The sequence below is a fragment of the Ambystoma mexicanum genome, chromosome 6q (assembly GCF_040938575.1).
Source record: "Ambystoma mexicanum isolate Mex_15411 chromosome 6q, UKY_AmexF1_1, whole genome shotgun sequence".
Classification (NCBI taxonomy): Eukaryota; Metazoa; Chordata; class Amphibia; order Caudata; family Ambystomatidae; genus Ambystoma; species Ambystoma mexicanum.
In genome coordinates this window covers 598892858-598909783 of record NC_090937.1, presented here as the reverse complement: position 1 = coordinate 598909783, position 16926 = coordinate 598892858, and the positions used below count along the sequence as shown (strand labels likewise).

Here is a 16926-nt window from a genome sequence, read left to right as displayed (position 1 = left end):
CAAGCATGGAAAGCAACCTATAGTTGCTTGGGTCGAGTCTATCGCCCTTTTTAAAAACTGGTATTAATATTGCCGTCTGCCATGAGCAGGGAATTTTACCTGTCTTTAATATTTTCTGGAACAAGATGTTTAGCAGACTTGCCCAGAACTCTGGGTATGCTTTCATGACAACATTAGCCAAACCGTTGGGTCCCGGTGCTCTTGATGATTTTAACTCTTTGATTTTATTCAAGATGAGCTCATACGTTACAGGGAATGGGGCCTCACAAGGCGGCCTACCCAATATTGTTGTTTCCTCATCCACCATGTTTCTGTTTTCTAGATATGTGACCCACACTCTTGCTTCAATAGGATTGACCAATGTCCCCCTCTGTGTACCCTGAGCCTCGCTTAAGAGAGACCAGATATTACGGGTCTTCTTTTCGCATACAGTCTTCACTAATTTTTGCCAAGTAAGAACCTTGTCCGCCCTTTTTTTCTCCTTAATGGCCGATCTATATCTATTTTTAATCGCTCTAATAGTCCGATGATAGGCTTCCCCTGGGGCCATTGATTTCTTGACTCTGCGAAGCTCGGCTCTAAGATTGCGCTTCATGTCTCTGATTGTTTTGTCAAATGGTAGTTTATTCCCCACACTATTTATCATACACCCCATAGGGGCCACAGCATGTTTGCCTGAAAAAGCACTAATCCAGTCTTCTATCGAATTGATGGACATATCATTGAATTTATGCGGCTCTTTAAGCACTACTATTCCCAAAGTTTCTGCCGCTAGTGCTATATTCTTATCTGACCAGGAAATCCTGGTTCCTGCCTTTTTGACTTTTACAGTACCCGTATTGCTAATTGAGGGCTGCTTTCGAGGAATACTCATTGTACATTTTAATACGGCATGATCGCTCCATACGTTAGGCATAACTATCAGATCGTCAATCAGCTCTTGAAGCCCTGGACATATATATATATATAGTCCAATGTGCTGCTAGCAGCACCATTGGACCAAGTATATTGTCCAGGGTGATCACTAGCTGTTCTGCCATTAAGCATTATCATGTCCCATAGTTCAAACAGGGATTCCCAGGTACTGCCCTCAGTATCTATTTTTTATGCAGCATAATGCTCTTCTCTTTCAATTTAGGATTTTGCATTTTGCACACCCGTCCACTCATATGACAATTGAAATCACCCACAACCATTACTCCCAGATTAGTAGCTATGGGCGACCTGTTTGCCAACACATCCTGTATAGAGTCTTGTAAGTGTTCGCTTAGTATAGCTCCAGGCGGATTGTAGAGATTTACCAACAAAAAAGAAAACATAGAGTCTATGCCCTCAAGCATCACTTCAACTGCGAGTAAGTTGTTTCCGCAGTTAGAACCAATCTGCCTGGAGCCCAAGGTATTGGCCACTCCTATCACCAGACCACCAAAAGGCCGGCCTTTGTCACCTCTTTTAGCAGCGGCATGAAACAACGTGTACCCATCTAATACCAAAGGGTCCAATGTCCAAGTCTCTTGCAGGCAGAAACAGCTAGATTTATCAAACAGTTTCGCAGAGCCCTCTGGTGTAAGTAAATGCGTAAAACCCCGACAGTTCCAGGATACAACCGATAGTTCTCATGATTGTTTTAAGATCTCAGGAAGGGCGTCAGCCAGCCATTTCAAAACCTGTTGGACATCAGACGCTTCTATTTTCTTATCCAGCTGTATTTTGGGACAGGGTGCTGTAATCTCAGCAACGGCAACCTCTTCCTCCCGGCAGCTGGGGTTAATTTTGTTTAAATCAACATCCACATCCACGTCTACTGATTTTAATTCCTCTTTATACTTTCTTAATAAATCTGCCGTGGCTGCAAATTTACAGTGGATGGCTGAGACGTTGGGATTCGGACCTTTCAGTGGTTCAATGAATTGGAAGTCATCTGAAATTAGTACCCGCAGTTGAGGGACAGAATATAATCTTATCAAAAACTCTGATCGCGATAGCCATTTATTAACCTTGCTCTGATATAGATTTTTAATAAGGCAAATTCGGCTTCCTTTCTTCTCTTTCTTGTTGATCAAAGTGCCTGTTACTTCAAGGGGTAGATCTTCCTGTACCGTCGGTTGACTGATTACCATGGCTGTATCTACTGCACTGCCATGGCTCGCCTCCGGCCCTTCCACGATCTCTGCACTTTCATCATGGTCCACTGTCGGTCCCTGTTCGGGGAGAAGCCAGCTGGTCAGGTATCCATCGCGAGTTGCCTTTCTTTTCTTGGCTCTCGCGGCTCTTTTCCTACTCTTCTTAGTAGTCATTCCCCTCTCTTTCATCTCTGTCGATGTTGGTTGTGTAACACTAATTTTTTTGCCCTTGTTTATTTTTCTTGCTAAACGCTTTTGTTTTATGGAAAAAAATGGATCAGGTCTGTCTGACTTCTCGTTGGTCTCCAAGTTTTGTTGCTTATCCATCTCACTAGTAGCATGGATTGCCTCAGATAGGTTAGCCTCCACATCTTCAACCGAAATCGTTCTCTCCTTGTTTCCCCTGATGAGGATGTCCATATTGGCTAGGATCCGCCCCGACATTTTCAGCAAGATCTTAAGTGCGAACTGCAGCGAGGCTACCGATGCCTGAATCTCCGCTATTTCGGCTAACCCTGTACTAGATTTGTCGATGCGGTCTATTACTTTATCAGGGTCATCTTCCATTGAGGCTAACGCCAAATTAGGAGATGCGGAGAGTCTCTCTGGTCGATCTCTGACCATGGAAGACCCTGAAATTATGTCCATAGGTTTACCTGTCAATAGACAGCTACTGTTATTAAATCTCACTTCCGGTTGTGGTGTCATATTTCTCTGGATATTTAAGCAAAGGTCTAATAGTGAGTTATTATCAATGTCTTCAAAGTTAGATATACTCAATATAGGATTGTCCCGTTGGTCGAGTGCAACTTCTTCAATTATAGTTGAATTTATTTCACGAGGGGGGAAGAAAGAGGTAATCACACCTTGTTTGATCGGAGAGCTTTTTTTTGCTTTTATTTTAGGCATCAGGTTGTCCATCTCAGCCTTCTTGTTGGCAGGACCCCAGGCAACTGTTCTTGACTTGGTCTTCCTTAGGTTGTACACAGGATAATTAAGATTCTTGTCAGATTGCATTAGTGACGTCTCGAGTGGACTGTCTATGAGTGCCAGGACTACGCACTACGACAACTCACAGTTTGCAGGGTAACGCCCACTTTATCTTCCCACTAGCAGACTGTTATTGTACTATCTCTGGATCAAAGGCGTCAGCCCACAGTCTCCAGGTATTGTCCGCTTGGATTGATAGCCGAGGGCTAGCTATTCTAGTAGGTCCACCTAACTTAGCACTATTGGTGTGTTGCACTTATTATTGCTATACTGGGATAATTAGCCTCATGTGCTCAATGGGCTGAGTTCAGTGATTCTGCCTACTCTCTATATGTCTCCAAGGTTATGTGCAGATAGGCACAGCGTAACCAGACCCCACCAGTGGGCAGCCAGGCTCCAGGCTACTGCACCAGACAGCCAGCGTCGAGAAAGACGTGAGGGGCAGCAGGCTGCAGTCTTGACCGGAATGGACCTCAGCCAGACCAGCCAAATACGGCCGCGGGGACCCGCCCAGAAATCAATCTGGGCCCACAAACACTCCAAGCCCCCGTCCAGTCCACAACCCGGTGGGGCCGACCCCCACACTGCTCCCCAGCACGTCCAGGGAACTCACCACCACTCTACTGCGTCCCCCGAAGCTCCGCCGCTGCAGCTCCACGCCACCGTGGCGCTCGCCAGGCGACCAGGGCAGCACCTCAGTGGAGCCACCCAAGACCCTCAGCCCTCAGCCAAGCCGTACCGGCCACCCGGCCAGAACTCCGCTCCTCCGCTCTGCGTTTTGTATCGCCCACCCGGCTCGGCTCGTCTGCCTCCTCGCTCCTCCGGAACTAGAGGAACTAGAGGAAAGGACCTCTATGGACGTATCAAGCCGCACCTCACGCTCGCACTCTGATGCGTACGCCAAGAGAGAGAGGCCGCCTCCGATACATTATTGAATAGTATCACATATGAGTGACTGGAAAGTGGGAATCATGTTAGATTCACACATATTTATTCAGTTTCCCAGAAAAAGAGTTTTTCAACTCAAAGCACGTGTTTGCATTTGGAGAAAGGCGCATGTTCAAGTTGGTTGACAAATTGAAAAGACAGCAGTCTGAAACACATCTACATCTGTTAATATTTAAGTGGTTTCCATAGAATATTGAAGCCCCTCTTGTGAATAAGGGGGTCCTGCATCATGCTCTTTCGGTAGAAATATAAAGAATTCACGATTTTTTGCTGCATAATTATTCCCTGACCTGTCCCTGAGCCCCCATTGCTGCTACACGAGTGACCTGTGGACAAATCCCATGTCAGACTCTTTCCTATCCATTCATTGAAGACATCATGCGTCTGTTCTCAATATTTTGTGTTGGATTGGCAAATTCAATGCCAAGTATTTGATCTCATTGTTTACGCCTATGCACATTTGTTTTGATTATCTCAGAGAGATGATAATTAGCCGAACTCAAGAAAGTCACAAGGGGATTGCGAGCTGCGTGCCCCCGTTATCTAATCATACCTACATTTAAACTGATACCTTTGTACTTTCTATTCAAGAACAAATCGAGCAGCATTTCTCCTGGATTGTCTTGTAGTGGTAAGAGATGTGATCACACAATCGGGCAAAGGTTTGTCTGGTGTTAATTGTTCACAGTTAATGATAATGTAAGGCTCTGTTCCCGCCTCAAGAATTGCAGCCTACGGTGATTGAGTTATTAATTGCCTCTTTTACTTTTATTTAAACTGGACACTTTCATCTTGGACTCATTCTTTCTTACTAAGCAAGAAATTAAGATGTTTCAAAATCCTATTTTTGCCCTTGTCAGAACACACACCTACATATCGTCGTAGTTTGATGATGTCATATCCCAGGCTTCATACCATCAACTTTACAACTAATACAGGTTCTCAAATGCTGGATACACGTGGCTCAACCCTAAACGAATAGATCCAAGTGTGCTGACATGAACATGTGTGCTTCAGCCTTTACAGCATAGGAATGTCTAAACCTGCGAGTAGCACATATTCCTAGCTATAATCCAGGGTTAGACATATCAGTCACCTTTTTGACTAAGATTTCCCAGGAAAACGTATGAACTGTTACCCGGGTCACTTCAGCTTTTTGGGCATTATTCACCTGGATAACGAGGGGGTTCGCATGTTTAGAAATTATCTGATTATTGCTCATTTTACACACTTCACTGTCAGATCCCACACTAATCACATGATCTACAGTTTATAGGGAAATGGAGCTATTTACATGTTGAACAAAGTCGGGGTGTAGAGTCTATGGCAAGATAAGGGGGAGTGTGCGCCGATTCATTTGAACTAATTAAATGTTCTTTGGTGAGTTAAACTCACAGAAGAAAAATGTGGTGAATTAAACTGGACTGAAGTAATAAAGGACCTCTTATATCTAAGATGCATCAGTGTACCATAATTCACCCAGGGCTAGACAGTCCTATAGAGAACTTTGGAGATTTCCCAGTAGGCCTTGGCACTCTGGGCCTCTTTTTTGTTGCATTTCCAAATGTCCCCATTGCAAAAGGGTTGGGCTTGGTAAAAATGTGTAATATGGGGCCACTTTGAAAATGATTTCCGGGGCCTCTTTTGTTTCCCGGTCCATCCCAGAATTCACCTGCACCTTCTGGAGAAATGACACTTGCATACAAACACAGTTTATGATGATACTATATGGGGCACAGTATAACATGGCATCTGAGAGACAGCTCTGGCCACAGGAATATCTCTCCCCCACAGGAACCTCTCATCTTTTGCATGATTGCTGCCTTCCACAAACATGATTGTACCCTGCTCCCACATCTCTCCTCTCAGAGGTTCTGGTGCAAAGGCATTCCATTGCCACAGCGGGTTCTCTGCATATGTTCTTGTGTACTCCCGTTTGGTACCATTTCTGAGGTTGCCTTTACCCTGTGCAGGAAGGTAGAGAATAACATGTGATATAGTGAGGTGCCTGATGGCCATGGCTGTGTCTGTTCCTTGGTGTGTAGTTGCTATTTTGGCGCAGGTGACTTTTGCCAGAGTTTTGGATTGAGTATACATTATCCCTAATGGGGGAAAATGGTTCAGAGTTGACAACAAAGAGCCATAGATTATACCAGGCACAATCCTGGGGAACCAAAAGGATTTTCTAGCCAATCTCTACCTTGATTTTATCAACACAGCTGTTCTTTACCTCCAAATCCATTGGTGGGTATTTTCGGCCTTTACTTTTGCCCAGGCATTTCGTTTTTCCGCCATCAATAAGCTGGCACCAGAAACCTTTTTGAGGGTCAAACCTGCAATACATGAAGACAATAGGTGTGAATTAAACACAGCATCATGGCATAAGTACCTTATTCATAATACATTGGAATCTAGGACCTTGTTCCCATGGAATGTTTGTTCTGTGCACTTGCTGTATTGTGCATAGTATCAATCTTGCATTGTTGCAATCAGGCAGATAGCATGATGGTAGATTTTAAACATAGAAGGGCAAACATAAATTCATTCAGCAAGACAGCAAGCCCAATTAAATATTTCTAAAAAATGAAAAGACATGATGAAGAGGACGTGCCAAGTGTCATCTACACTAAAGCCACCCCCTTCGTAGTACCCGGTACTTTCATGCCAAAGTATGTGAAATATGATGAACAAATAAATCATCAAAGAGCAGCGGTTGGGCTCTGCAGAGTAACAGCATCTATTGAAGTACCAACACCTAAGAAAACATGGACAGTAATGTACCCGCTGAAAAAACTATATTTACAGTCAAGACAGAATGACGGTTGTCATAATAGAATACCTGAAGAAGCCAAGAAGATAATAAAGGAAGACAAATAGTGACGTCATAAGAAATTGGACTGACACACATATAGAAGATATAATGACCTGAGAATACTGACAAAGAGACGAAATACCATGGATAAGTGACATCTTGAGCCTAAGGTGAAGAAGTTGATGTCAAGATACAGAAACGTATGCCATATGCACGATGATAATATGCAGTTAGTTTAAACGCACCTCGAAGGACGACAAAGGACTGTTTACTGTCGGGAATTGCCGTTGGAGTGAATTGCCTTTCGTGCGAATGCGCCAGCGCCGCTTAGAACTCAGCGTGCAGCTTCCACGAATAATAGAAGGAGGACGTCTCATCGTGCAACACAGGAAGCTGCCTGGAGGCAGCTCCCATTGGTCTGGTGTTGTGTGACACCCCCCTTTAACCCCACCCACACTCTATAACTACCCAAGGTGCAGCCCACCTGCGTGCGCACCTCGAAGGACGACAAAGGACTGTTTACTGTGGGGAATTGCCGTTGGAGTGAATTGCCGTTCGTGTGAATGCGCCAGCGCCGCTTAGAACTCAGCGTGCAGCTTCCACGTATAATAGAAGGAGGACGTCTCATCGTGCAACACAGGAAGCTTCCTGGAGGTGACTGATGAAAGTTGGCTAGAGACTGCCTGCATAGAGTGTGTTAGTTAATGGACATGTAATAGGCTGCCTGTTTACAAGCCTGTTTACAAACTGCCTGTGTTTCTATAACTACTTCAAAAGGGTCTTTTCCTTCTTTCTAGGCAGCTCCCATTGGTCTGGTGTTGTGTGACACCCCCCCTTCAACCTCACCCACACTCTATAACTACCCAAGGTGCAGCGCACCTACGCGCGCACCACGAAGGACGACAAAGGACTGTTTACTGTTCACTGTTAACAGTTAACTACACTACGATAGCCATCTTTCAGCTGAACATCTTTTCAAGGAACATAGATCGAAGCTAGCACAGGTAATAAAGAGTGAACTACGGATTAGGGGTATTAAAAGTTGACTTCTTTTGACAAAAAAGGGAATTGTAATTATGAAAAACAAAAGATATAAACTCCCAACTGTCATGAAAGACCCACGGGCTGACTTCTTTGCAGCAGTATCCACGCGCAGAGCCAGTTTAGCGAGAGCTGCTGCCTTACCGCTCCCTCCGCAACAATCTGATGAGGAAGAGGCATTAATAGAATGTGCGATTAACTGTTCAAATAATCTGAATGCAAGCAAAGATAAGGGAATTGAAGAGCTACAATTGAATGTTAACTCGCAGTCCCTATTTGCTGAAGAACTAACTGACCTTCCTCAAAAAGAGGCTTTGAAAGGTTTGTGGAACGAGTTAGCCAATACACAAAGGGAAGTAGATACAATTGAACAACAGTATGACGACACCCCTAATGTATTTAGAACAGCTGAATTGGACACCTTTCAACCAAATGATACCTCTGTCTCAGAAATCTCCAATGGAAGAGATTCTAATAATGAGCTATTTTTGGATAAAACAGATAATACAGATATCTGCACTTTGATGGGGATTTTCAACCGCCTAATCTTGAGTGAATTAAAAAGACAAACGGATCTACTGCTACAAATTAACATATCGGTACAGCAGGTACCGGCTAAGCTTAATGAAATCCTAGCCAAACCTGTAGTAAAACCCGCAGTGATACCATCAAATGATAAAAAAACAGAGGAGAATCCTAGGAATTCAGAAAAAATATCTATTCCCATAGCAATTGTCATAGAAGACTCGCAGACACAAGGTAATCCAATCGAAATAAACTTACCAGGGACCAAGACATCGGCCCAGACTCAGGAACATGGCTTACCGTCAAACGGTGAAAAACTAGGAGAAAAACCTAATATATCGAAAAAAAAAAAAAAAAAGCTACTACAGATGCAAAACAAAAACAAAAACAAGCATTTTGCCAAGACATCGTGTAAATTCTTAAGAGATGTGAACTTTAAAAATATGATAGAAACGGAACGGCAAGATCTAACCAGTCCGGACAAGACGGAACACACAAAAAAACAAACAGATATGGAAGAGGCCACAAATGCAAGGGGTGATGAGTTTAATACTACCCAGTATGGGCAGCAGGAAAAATACTACGCCTCTGAAAAAACCATCTCTGAAACGATGAAAAGAAAAAAGGAATCCTTAGATATCGCTTCACAGTTGTCCTCATTAAAATCTGGCATAACCGACATCTTTGAAATGTTTAAAGCCAATGCCACAAAACCAATTGCAATGTCGAAATCTAAAAACATGACAACTGAGACTGATGATTCTCTGGGAGGCACTGCTGTAGGTCCAATCACGATTTTAGAAGACCATAAAGTCAAACAAGTCTCAAACTCGAATCTAAGTCTCAAGATTAAACTGTCTGGCCCAATTATTTCGGCCAATTCTGGACGTATGCAACAGCAAAAAAATACACAAGAAAATATTAGCCCGAAACAAACCACTAGCAATGACAAAACTAGCGAGGACAATACCTTGATGCAAAATGAAACGTGAATTTCTGATAGTGAAATCCTGAACGCACTATTAGAAGATATCAATGACAATCTAGAACCGAAGATCGAATGTGCTAATGGTAAAGGTGAAATTGAGGCTGGAAAGACTCTTAATCAACAAGATATTAATAAAATAGTAAGAAAAATTCTTGAAGAACAAAACTATAACAAAAATCCAGTTGAAGATACTAAACCTTACTTAGAAGTGAGAAACACACAAAAGTGGTATGAAAATTACAAAGACAACGATGAAGTACTAGATTTAAAAAACCCAGCTAGGGCTGACTTACCAAGTCTAATACTCACTACATTATTTCCTGAGGGTAGAATGTTAACCTTGAACCGCCCCTATATCATGTCCTTATTTGCTATGATCCCGACACTGGAGATGATATCCCCTGCTGAAATTGTTTTGGTAGACTTCATTCATAGAAAAAGATTTGACTACGTTCGATTGGTAATTCCATCAGCGTTAGTCAGAATGCAGTTGCTGAAAGAAGCCGAAACTTTGCAATGAAAAGGCTTTGACATAAATCAATATAACTGTCCTGACCGTAAGCAAGGTCGTAATAATTCGACTCAGGGGAGAAACGCTTATTCCAACCAAGAAATAAAGAAAACATCGGAAATGGTTGATGTTTGCTCTGACAAGGTGGAACTAAGAGGCTTGACCCTTGCTTTAAAAAATGCAATTGAATCCCTAAAGACTTTGGCGAAGCCACTTTAGCAACAATGGTAAAGCCTCGATAGCATCCTGGAATTCAAGAGGTCATTCACAGCTGTTACATAACACAGAAGTAACTGATTTCTTGAGTAACTTTGATGTTGTGTTCTTTCAAGAAACTTGGGCAACCACACAACTGTCCTGGGAGAACTATTACACTTGGCAGATACATGCGGTAAAAGGCGATAAAGGAAGACCTATGGGTGGCCTATTTACTGCGTGTAAATTCACTTTGGATCCGGTGAATGTAGATGTATGGGCAGAACTAGAAATCTTCCTTGCTGTTACGTGTAACATCAGATTAGGAAATACTCGTATGAATGTATGTACTATTAATATTTACTGGAACCCTCTTAAATACACTGAAATTCAATTGCTGAAAGAAATTAACACTCTTACAAACAAAATTGATGTTGAATAATTTTGTGTTACTTGCTGGGGACCTAAATGCTGATTGCAATCTCAACAAGGTGGAGATTGATGAGTTGTTATGGGATATAGACGCGGCAGACAATAAATCAAGATCCATGTTACCTAGCAGTAAACGAAGAGGTGCGATTTGGTTGAACTTTTTGAAAATTATGGGTTTAACCAAAATATACAACGACAAACAGACATGGCACGCGAGGGGTTTTGGCTCTATAGTAGATTACCTTTTTGTAACTCAAGGTTTTGAATGCTTTATGTCACAGCTAACTGTGGTAGAAATGCCTACAAGTGACCATAACTTACTTGCAATTGAAATTCCACACACTGAAAATTTAAATAATTATTCAGTCTATGATGAAGAAATACTTACCAATATCAAAGGTACGAGGATTCGATGGTCTTACAATGAAACAAAAAAATTCACTTCCGCATTGTATAAAGACTGGGGACACATGTCGAATGAAGGGAAAATAATAAATCTGTCAACTAATGGGTTTACTCATTATATAAATACAATTACACAAAAATCATGTATAAACAAAATAAGCAACTCTAAGAAAAAGACACACATACATGTGTTTGACAATCAGACCTTATCTAAAAAAAAAGAGTTGAGACAAGAAATTCGTAAGCTAAAAAATGGGTCCGAACCAATAGCAAAGAAAAGTATTCAAATAAAAAAATTGAAACAAGCATACAAGAACTGGCAAATTGCTAGTAAAGTGTACAGAGATCAAATGGATGGTGTAAAATTAAAAATACTTCTAATTTCTGGTTACTGCTAAATGACACTTTGATTACACAAAAAGAGATCCTGTTTGCGCAAATCAGCGAAGATATGTGGAAAAGGCACTTTGTAGCTTTATATGAGGTATCTTGTGATGAAAATATACTGAACACCAACACTATACAAGAAAAGGAAACGGTTAAATGGGATTTGGATATCTCGCCTCACAATATATCGAAGTTGATTGGGAAAGCTAAAAAAATCGGGAGCCTGTGGGGAGAAATTTTACATATACTGTTTACTGACATAATTACCAACAAATTAATACCAGAATCATGGAAACTTGCCATAGTGATTCCTATATATAAATAAGGCCTGAGGTCTGCTCCGGAAAGTTATAGGCCTATAGCAATATCCGACCCTGACTATAAGATTTTTACGTCTATTATATTAAAAGAATTGGACGATTGGATTAGCAGATGTAAAATCCTTGATATTAAACAAATCGGTTTCAGAAAGAAATTGGGCACAGATTGTGGTGGTTTGGTATTGAAAAGTCTGCAATCTAAAGCTCTCAAAACACAAGGTGCCACAATTTTTGTGGCGGCAATGGACCTCTCTAAAGCGTTCGACCTGGTGGACCGACACACGCTATGGGAAATGTTAAGAGATTTAGCGATTCCTGCACATCTCCTTGAAATGATTATAGAGCTATACTCTAACACTAAAATTAAAATCAGACTAAATTCAGAAGGGAAGTTATCTTCTGAACAGGTAATTCCAAATGGGCTGAGGCAGGGATGTAAACTGGCTGCCACTTTATTTAACCTTTATGTTTGCAGAGCGGGTTATGAAATGAAAGGGAAAGGTTTGATAGCCCCCAAATTAGGTGGTATCACTATAGAATGGCTAGCTTATGCTGATGATTTTTTACTTCTCTACTGACATAAGGTTGGTTTGCAGAGACTCATAAATGCTTTTGTACTGTTTATCGCTAGCATTCGGTTAAAAATCAATGCAGATAAAACAATGATTATGTGTCTAGGTAAGTGTTGTAAAAATCTTTCACGTTTATCTTGGTATTGTCAAGGGAAAAAAATTACTTGTCAAAAGTCTTTTAAATACTTGGGATACCATTTTACAGGCAACGGTTCCATGGCAATTGTGAAAAGACAGTTAAGAACTAAAGCTGACATGATTTTAAGACAGATGCGTAAATTTGACGCTAAATTTGGGAGATTTACAGCTATACCGCTAAAACAGTTTTACACCATGTCTGGTATTCCTAAATTAGTATAAGGTCTAGAATTCTATGACCTGGAAAAAACTGATCTGATGAAAAAATTAGAAAGTGTAATTTGGAAAGGTGTGTTAAACTTTATTCCCAAGTGTATATCGATTGAATTAATCAGATACGAATTTGGCTTACAGTCATTGAAATCTATTATTGTGTGGAAGAAAATACTATTATGGAGGAAATGTTCATTGATCAATATAAATTCACTCTATACGCTAGCAGGGAAAGATACAACAAATGTGTTTTGTACAAATTTGAAAGAAGAAATTGAAGAAATCCTGGGGGATGCAGGTATATCTCTTGAACTGCTCGCTAATAATCCTCTGAAAGTAAAAACATCTTGAAATGTAATGATTGGCAACAGACTCTGGACGCAGTAGCGCAATCTAAAACTGCGAATCAAGCCTATTCATGCTGGAAATTTAAACCCCGGTTGGAGTATTACTTTTAGAAATACTTATATGAGAATCCGCTTTGATGTGCATAAAACTAACTATGTCTTAAAGAGATGGAATATGCTAAAAGATGAATGGCGCTGGTGTAAATACTGTAAAAAAGAAGGGGTGGAAGAAACCTTGAAGCACCTTATTTTGTTTTGTCCTGCACTCCTGAAAGAACGAAAACGATATTTTGAGCAATTTATAAGTTACTTACATTGTGTAGATACTGAGTTGTTATGGTTCCAGATTCGACACAACAACTCAACGGTCCTGAAATTAAGAATCATTGCCTTTTTAAAGAATTTTTGTGCACTTTCATGATATGTTATACTATGAAATTTTAAATTAATAAATTCATAAAATTATGATATTAGGTTTGTTTTTAGGAAAATCAAATGATAATGTATTACCGTAGTTTTAAAACGATTGTTTATGTAATATTTATTGTGTTTTTCTTTGTTTTCTATGTGATCTCTTTTTGTAAAGGTTTAAACAAACCATACACAAATAAAGAAATAAATAAATAAATAAATAAATAAACATGTCCAGATGCAAGAAACCGCAAGAAGCAAAGAAATCGTGAAGCTTGCTTATACTTAGTAGTAAATAGATTGTGGCAAGCGCCAATATATACATATATATATATATATATATATATATATATATATATACCTCAAAAGCACTTTATATATGAGTGTAACTCCAATACGCACATGAGCGGAATTGAACAAAGGATACTAAGTTCCCAAGAGGAGGGTGTCGCAGCAAACAAATCTAGAATTAAGACAGAGCGAAACTCAGCTGAAGGTAACCATGCCAAGAAGCCAAGGTTGTATCTGGTTGGAAAAGGCCGACAGTGGATACAATTAAGGAGACAAGAACAGAGTATCCTGTTCAGAAATGTCAAGATAAGCCACAGATGGTAGGAGACTGGCAGAATTAAATCACATACATGAAAATACATGAAGAAGAGGTCGATTTCACAGTGTCCTAGCCACGTGACAAGGCAGGCTGAAAGAGTAAGACTTTCACACCTACGCATGGATCTGTGCTATGACCATACTCCTTAAAAATTCTCAGACCAAGAAGCAGACTCGAGGCCAAACTACAAAGCAATAATTGACACATGACCGCTGAGGTGATGATTGATTGTAACAAAATGGGAAGGAAGCTGGGGTGCAGACTAACTCTCTGCACCTGGCTGGTTGTTCTGCATGCTGCTAGAAGTAAGTGGAAAACTATGAATGGCGTTGATGCCAACCCAATCATAGTGGACCGTGTGATCTAGGGTCCTATAGAGAGTAGAGTCAATTGGATGCCGTACTTTTAGTGAAGTTCATGGAGGCCATTTTGAAGGAAGGGCTTAGTTGCCCACCTGACATTGATTGTCCAGTCCCCTCTCCCCGTTACCACATACAGATATAGTACCTATGATAAAGTTACCTTCCTATAACCAATCACGTTGCATGCTAGGTTTTTAAGATTGCGCGTCAGTGATGACAAGTTTTTGCTATAAATACTGTGTTTTTTCTGAAATTAAGTTGTAGTTAAAAGAGAGAGAGAAGATTGAGCAGTTGCTGATGTTCGTTGAACTCCCCATTTTATGTAGTTGTCATTAAACAGACTCCCTTTGCCAAACTATTGAGTTGTTATAATTATTTGATGCATGAGTACGGATCTGCATCCCCATCTAACTCGAGGGTACTCATCTTAAAGGGTTGTTTGGAGATCCCTAGTCAGAGGGCTGGCTGGAGACGATCCAGTTTACTTGGTAGCAGAGATTGATGGTTGGATTAGAAAAGATACCTATTGGCCATCGACATAAGTAACTTCAGGTCCTCAGCAATATCACAAGTCCTTTGCCATCCGTCTGATAGAACGAGAAGATCCCCATAGATAGTGGTTAGTTTAATTGAAAACCCTGCAGGTTAGGTGTGAAGGCACCTTTGCTTTCCTCCAAAAACCCCTTCCCACTTCTACGAGCAGCTGATCGAACGAGCAGCACGGAAAGGCGGTAGCGAAGGCGGTGATCCCGAGCATCCGGAGAGGAAAAACATGCGAACGGTGGGTGAAAAAGACTGAATGTTTTGCCAAAAGTTTGCATGCCTTAAAAACAAGTAAAAGGAAGGTAACGGAGGGAATTAGGACAACAATAATGTCAGAGTAAGAGTATAATGTAAATGTATATATAAGGGGAAAACATTGATCGAGTGTGGACGAGCAATATAAAGAGATATCATGAGTGTGGCCGAGATAATAGTACACGCCCAGTGCCTAGGTTTTAAAGAGCGCTAGCAGAAGCCTTCATCTAAAGTCCTGATTGATAGGATGACGTAGGAGACCAGATCGATTAAAGACAATCTGAAAGAGATGGGCTTACATTCCATGTCAGAATACACATAGGGGGCAGGATGCATCTGAGGAAGCAGATGGCATGACATTTGTGTGGCCGGCCAGAGTCTGTCTGTCTGCTTTATGTGTTTTAGTTAATCTATGACGTCATAAGGTAAACATTTTTTTGAAATAGCATGAAAATTGCACGATTATAAGGAAAAAATGTTGCATGGCATGGATTGATGGTTGTTAACAAAAGTAAAAATAAAATGATTGTTGGAAAAAAGGGATTGGCGCTTGCGACGATCGGTGCTCCCTCATACTGTTGATTTTGTTTGTGAAACGTAAAGTATAATAAAGTGTTATATAAAGAGAGGATAAACAGGTTAAGCATGGAAGAAATTACCCCATTGATACACTCGTGCAAACAGTTGCCGAAGCATGCACCTAAGATTAAACAGTACAGTGCAGAATGGGTTAAAGGGACTGCAAACAAAATGTTTATGCCATGACCCCAAGGAGGATCGCTATCTAAAACAGTCCTGCAGCACATGACAACATACTTACATGCCACATATACGGGGAAAAAAGTTAGAGAAACGCCTGGCTAGTTTAGAACTTTTGAAAATGTATCAAGAAGAAAAAGAAGAGGAGCCACCATTAGATTGGATACTGAATATATGCATAGAGGGGGGGGAAGAGCCTTCTGCGCCACCCGCCCCAGCTGAAACAAAAAGCAAAGCTAGTAAAGACGAGGGATGGTACCCGTTGAGGGAACTTAAAGCAGCCACGGAATACAGCAACCCGTCATGTGAGTCGCCTACGCAAAGCAGCGACGAAAGCCCAGAAAAGGACAGAGAAAGAGATATTACCTCCAAAGTCCCGAAGGACAAGGAGAGACGCAAAAGGGAAAATGGTGATCAAGTACAAGCAAGTACATCTCTAGGTACAGGAAGAGAGGTAAAGATATGGAAAGGAGATGAGGAAAGGAATGATGAGATAGCATTCACACAGAATGAATGGATGGGAGGTCAGATTTATTGAAACTCTATGGTAAGGGCATTGATGATATGATACAAAGGGGAGAACAGGGCGAATTAGAAGGAGAAGGAAAAGGAAAAACGATTAAGAGACAAAGGGTTAGGAAAAAAGATAGGCAGAAACGTGAGCAGTTCTATCATGACGAGCAGGTCAGAAAACAGGAAAATGCGGAGGAACAAAGAAAATGTGATCATAAGCAGAGAACAGCTGATGGTCACGAAAGAATAGAGCAAGGGATAATAGAAGAAGAAGAACAGAAAATACGGGAGAGGAGAATAAAAAGATGAAGAGGTGAGGCAATACGAAGGGCACATGAACAAAAAGATGTGAGGAAACAAGAGGAAGATAGGGTCAGAGAGGAAGCAAGGAAGCAGAGAGAATTTGATGATGACATAGAATGCAAGCAAACACAGAGAGCACGGGATCTCGAACATATGGAAAGAGAGGTTAAAAAACCCAATTCAGTAGTAGACTGGGAAGACATAGAAGAATTATTTCCTGAGT

At 41.0% G+C, this 16926-nt stretch overlaps 1 protein-coding gene across 3 annotated transcripts in view; it reads right to left on the bottom strand.

Moving 5' to 3' along the window:
• The window catches only part of NDST4 (N-deacetylase and N-sulfotransferase 4), a 2547020-nt gene that overhangs the window by 138616 nt on the left and 2391478 nt on the right, over window positions 1-16926 (bottom strand). For all 3 annotated transcript variants that reach the window (XM_069631065.1, XM_069631066.1, XM_069631067.1), the window contains one exon: window positions 6292-6394. In XM_069631065.1, the coding sequence (XP_069487166.1) occupies window positions 6292-6394 (103 nt within the window). The remainder of the gene's footprint in view (window positions 1-6291; window positions 6395-16926) is intronic.